The sequence below is a fragment of the Haplochromis burtoni genome, unplaced genomic scaffold (genome assembly GCF_018398535.1).
Source record: "Haplochromis burtoni strain Fernald_Lab_line unplaced genomic scaffold, NCSU_Asbu1 Contig_973, whole genome shotgun sequence".
Lineage (NCBI taxonomy): Eukaryota > Metazoa > Chordata > Actinopteri > Cichliformes > Cichlidae > Haplochromis > Haplochromis burtoni.
Genome location: NW_024583334.1, coordinates 85,286 through 91,047, shown reverse-complemented (window position 1 = coordinate 91,047; position 5,762 = coordinate 85,286). Strand labels below are relative to the sequence as shown.

The 5,762-nt window shown below is 41.2% G+C and overlaps 1 protein-coding gene across 2 annotated transcripts in view; it reads left to right on the top strand.

Annotated features, from left to right (window-relative positions):
* The window catches only part of LOC106632616 (ribonuclease inhibitor-like), a 20,815-nt gene that overhangs the window by 10,409 nt on the left and 4,644 nt on the right, over window positions 1–5,762 (top strand). The window contains exon 3 of one of the 2 annotated variants that reach the window (XM_042216230.1): window positions 4,464–4,637. The exons of the other annotated variant lie outside the window; for it this stretch is intronic. Within the exon in view, the coding sequence (XP_042072164.1) occupies window positions 4,464–4,637 (174 nt within the window). The remainder of the gene's footprint in view (window positions 1–4,463; window positions 4,638–5,762) is intronic. 2 annotated transcript variants of the gene reach the window in all.

Here is a 5,762-nt window from a genome sequence, read left to right as displayed (position 1 = left end):
GTGTATCTCTGGTGCAAATTACTGACCTCTGTCATCATTTTAAGTGGGGGAACTTGCACAATCGGTGGCTGACTAAATGCTTTTTTGCCCCACTGTATTACTGGAACATCTAGAGAGCTGGGCCAGAGTCTCAGGTACAGCACTCGACTGGTTCAAGTCCTACCTTAAGAACGGGAACGTCTATGTGTCAATTAGCCAATTTTCATCACAAAATATAGACATCACATGCGGGGTCCCCTCTTATTTAGCATTTACATGCTCCCGTTAAGCCAGATTATAACCACCAATAATATTATGCACAATTATGTAGACGATACTTAACTTTATATCTCAATGTCACCAGGTCATATTGAACCTATCCAAACTCTTAATAAATGCATTGAGCCAATTAATTACTGGATGTCTCATAATTTCCTTCAACTGAACAATAACAAAACTGAAGTACTTATCTTTGGACCCAAAAAAGATCGATTAAATATCAGTAATCAGCTCAAACTGGTCCAACTAGAAACTACCGACCAGGCCAGAAATGTAGGTGTAATAATGGACTCAGACCTGAACCTCCAGGGCCACATAAAAGTTATAACAAAGTCAGCCTTCTATCACCTGAGGAACATTTCTAGGACTAAAGGACTTATGACACAAGGAGACCTAGAAAAACTCATATATGCATTTATCTCTAGCTGCCTTGATTACTGTAACACAGTTTTACCCAAAAAATCAATTAGACAACTGCAGCTGATTCAGAACGCTGCTGCTCGTGTTCTCACTAGAACCAAGAAAATAGAGCACATTACTCTAGTTTTAAAGTCATTACACTGGCTCCCTGTAGCTCAGAGAATAGACTTTAAAGTGCTTTTATTAGTTTATAAATCCTTGAATGGGTTAACACCAGAGTGCATTAGGATTCTGCTATCATGGTACAAACCATCCAGATCAGTTAGGTCCTCCAGATCTCCTCTATCAACCGTCCCTAGAACCAGAATTAAACATGGAGATGCAGCTTTTAGTTTCTATGCTCCTCACATCTGGAATACACTATCAGGAGAATGCAAAGCTGCAGAGACACTGAACTCTTTTAAGTCTAAAATTAAAACTTACGTATTTAGACTTGCTTATGAGTAACTGATCCTATTATGGCTCTCTATTTGCGAATGCTTTCTTGTAAATGTTTTCTTGTATTTTACTTTTATAGTGTTTTGTTTTATCTTTTATGTTTTATTTTAATCATGTAAAGCACCTTGAATTGCCTTGTGCTGAAAGTATGCTATACAAAAAAAATTGCCTTACCTTGCCTTGCCTTCCCTTAAGATAGGAAAAAAGTAGTAAACATGATTTGAATTCCTATATTGTAGACTGAATTATGGATCAACTTGTGTAATGAGGGGTCTCCAGATGTGACACAGACTGTGGACAGAGAGATCACTGACAGCAGTAATACCTCAGATATATTCCATCAGGGCCAAATTAGCAGCACAGAGGGAGTGTGGATCGGCCCTGATCTCAGTACTGCTGAAATTAACATCCAGGTTAAAGATGACATGAAAATTTGGGGTCTCTGGATCAATGGGAAATACTGCTGTGAGTCAAACAGGTCCAAGAAGGAAAGTGAAGGGAAAGACGAAGTCTGGAGATGAGCGAACAAAAACCCTGATTGCAAAGCTGGTGTGAAGATTGTTCAAAGTCACACTGTGTCCAGACTACATTCTTATCAGCTGTTTCATGTGTTTGAGTGAATCTGTGACTGAACTGTAATAGTGTTCAAAAGTAAATGTGAGGAGGAAATAAATGAAAACAAAGTGTGATTAATGATGAAGAATGAGAAGAAGCTGAGACTCAGCTGTCATGCTGCTAATGTTTCTCAGGACCAGCTGTACATGTTGCATTTACCGTAAAGAAACTGGAAATCTGTGTGGAGCTGAGCCAGGGGATTTCTGAGGATCAGCAATAATCTCGTGCAGCATAAACTCAACCATGTTTTAATATGTGTTGATATAGATGTGACTGGATCATATTCTGACTTTAGATATCCAAATATGGTTGACTTTAAACAACAGGATTATCTTGCTGATTAAAGTCCTTTAAGATGGCGCAGGTGAGGTCGGCTGCCGTGCTGGATGCTCTGCCCCAACTTTTTCACTTTTTTTCTTTTTTCGTCACTTTTTGCTATATCTGCCATAATTTTGCATGGGCATCATGCAAAACACACAAATTCAGTAGAGACACCCTGGTTTCTATTGGTCTACAATACACAAACATTTCACCATGGAGATCCTGAGAAAGAACAAAGGACGCAACCCTAAGCGACGGCCTCGAGGGAAACGAGCCGGCATCAGGAACAGGCTACGGGCTCACGCACACCGCGCACCCATGCCCAGTATCCTGCTAGCCAATGTTCAATCCATCGAGAACAAGCTTGATGACCTCAGAGCCAGAATTAAGTTCCAGAGAGACATTCGGGACTGCAACCTCCTCTGCTTCACCGAGACTTGGCTGAACCCAGCAATACCAGACCACGCTGTGCAGCCGGCGGGGTTCTTTTCGGTTTACCACATGGACAGGACAATGGAGTCTGGGAGGAATGCCCAGACCTCTATGTTGGAGAGACCAAACAGCCACTTCATAAGCGCATGGCACAACATAGAAGAGCCACGTCCACAGGACAAGACTCAGCAGTCCATCTGCATCTTAAGGATAAAGGACACTCTTTCGAGGATGCCAATGTTCACATTTTGGACAAAGAGGACAGATGGTTTGAAAGAGGAGTGAAAGAAGCCATCTATGTCCACTGTGAGCGACCATCTTTGAACAGAGGCGGGGGTCTACAACACCAACTCTCTGCCATCTATAATCCAGTTTTGAGATCCCTTCCCAGACGCCTTAACGCCCACTCACATCCTGGGCCATCTGACCTCAGGAATTCGCATGATAAGGTGGGGCCAGGTTTCACAATGAACCCACCCGAAACTCTGGCTGATTGGAGCCCACACCCAGTTTCACACCTTGGCTCAGGCGATTAGAGGATCATCAGGGGGTCCTTTTGTCCCTCTGTGGGGGGTTACTCCCACTAGGTTTATATCTGGGACTCTCCACCATTTGACCTTAGAACTGAAGAAGCTTCTCGGATGAGAGGTGAAACGTCTTCAAGCAACTTAAAGAAGTCCAGACGCTTTTCTTTGCAAGCTCCTTTGACTACGATGACCTGGATGACTGAGAACCTTCACAGACTTTATACAGGATATGTCCTTCAATGCACATATTAAACACATATGTAAGACTGCTTTCTTCCATTTGCACAATATCTCTGAAATTCAAAATATCCGGTCTCAGAGTGACATAGTGATTCACAAATCATGAACGAATCGTTCACTGCTCGAGAATCACTTTACTGACTCATGAATCATGATTGACAAGCCCAACTGACTCACTGACTCATCCCTGTTGCTGTTAGCAAACTAATTCCATTATTAGAAATATATCTACCTTATAATTAAAATTGTGGGGAAAATACCAACAGCCAGTTTTTTAACAAAAACATTTCTGCCCTGAACTGGAAGAAAAAACCCTGTGCACACATCAAGACAATAGCTGCTTTCTCTGCTAACATGCTCACAGCACATTTTAGCTACTCACCCCCTCCCTCCTGTGCTGAATCATAGCATAAACGAATCACTTATTATTACTTATTTTTCCTAGAGTAAAAGTAGAATGGAAGGCAGAGCCTCCAGTTTGCAGAGCTCTCATCTATTGAATCAGCTTCCAGTTTGATACAGGAGACGGACATTATATCTACTTTTAAGATTAGGCATTTTGCAAAAGCATTTAAATTAGGGTTGGATTAGGTGACCCTTAATCTTCCCTTAATTATGCTGCACTAGGTGTGGGCTGCTGGGAGATTCCCATGATGTGCTATTTCGTCTTCAGTCACCTTTCTGTCTCACAATTTGTTAATAGACCTCTCTGCAGGGAATCACACTTGTTATTATTTCTGTGGCTCTCTTCCACCACGTGTATTTTGTCCTGTCTTCCTTCTTTTACACCAGCTGGTCACGGTAGATGGCCGCCCCTCCCTGAGCCTGGTTCTGCTGGAGATTTCTAGCTGTTAAAAGGGAGTTTTTCCTTCTTGCTGGCATCAAAGTACTTGCTCATAGGGGGTCATCAGAATCAGAATCAGAATACTTTATTGATCCCTGGGGGAAATTATTTTTGTTGCAGTGCTCCATTTTAAACCAACATTAAGACAAGACAGACAATACACTAACTAAGAAAAGTACAATAAGAATAGTCATACGACTGTTTTTCTTTTTATGTATTATTTTAGGGTCTATCTTACAATATAAAGTGTTTTAAGCTGACTGTTTTTGTGGCACTTAATAAATACGATTGAATAAACTGAATTATGAAACACTGAATGATTCCAAGCACTTTTTCTAATAAACTTACAGCCTTCATTCTTTATACAGATTGGGGAGTTGTGGTTTGTCAAATATCAGCTGTGATTATCTGGCAGCAGCACTGAAGTCCAACCCCTCCCATCTGAGAGAGCTGGACCTGAGTAACAACAGCCTGCAAGATTCAGGAGTGGAACAGCTGTGTGGTTTTCTGGAGAGTCCAGGATGTGGACTTGAAACTCTGAGGTCAGTCTCCATGTTTTAGTTGTGGTAAGATGAATATGATGTGAAAGTTGTGCTGACACTGAACTGCAGACATAAGACTGATATTATACTGATTCACACTGAGGATCTTCATAGTAAAGACTTCTCTGGTTTAGTCCATTGACTGTAGCAGAAAAATGTTCACATTACAACCCTTAAAAGAAGAAGAAAATTTTCCACTGGATAATTAGCTGTAAAACTCTACTACTCTCCATTCCACCTTAATATTTGGTGGACTGACACTGAAATAAAAACCAAATGGCCATTTGCTTTACAAACAGCAGTCCAACATAAAACATACACACATCATACAAAACACAGTCCGACATCCAAATCTCCAACACTGCCAGCATGAATTATGGGTAAAGGAAAGGAGTAACACTCTGATATTCAGGGTTAGAATGACTTTCATAAACCAAACTATGAAGATCAAAGCTGCATTCGATAGCTTATATGAATGAATGAGTGGACAACAGTGGACAGAGATCATTTTCCCAACCTACAGCCTTCTTTTTTCTTTCTTTGAAATTCCTAGGTGTTATGGTCCTGGGTCTGTGACCCAGTGTTTTTGTTTTTTGTACTTTTACTTTTGATTTCATCCTGGATTGTGACTATTGTGTTTAGGTTTATTTCCTAGTTTTTCTAGCTCCCTAGTTTTGTGGTACTTCCTGAGTTCAGATTTTTAGGTTTTGTTATTTGATTTCCGAGTGTAAATTCTGTGCTCCCTCTGTTCTGTGTCTTCCTTGCCTGTGTATCCTTTCTAGTGTAGTCAGGTCTCTATGTAAAGCCAGCTCCTGTGTGTCATTTCCTCGTTCCCATCAGTGTATTTTTAGTGTGTGTTCTCTCATGTTTGTCACTGGTCCGTCTGTGTTTCTTCCCTGCGCTTTCTACCGGAGTCTTCCGTTCAGGTTCGCTTTGTTAGTCATTCCGAGTTTAGGTCACCTTTAGGTTTTTTTTACTTGCTGTATTTCTGTTTGTGCCACCAAAGTGTAAATAAAGCTCGCTCACATCCAAGCCAGCGTCTGGTTCCCCTCTCACACTCACCACACATCTGCCACCATCACATTCATCTTTTGTCCTTGTTCTGCATCCCCATCATGGACTTCA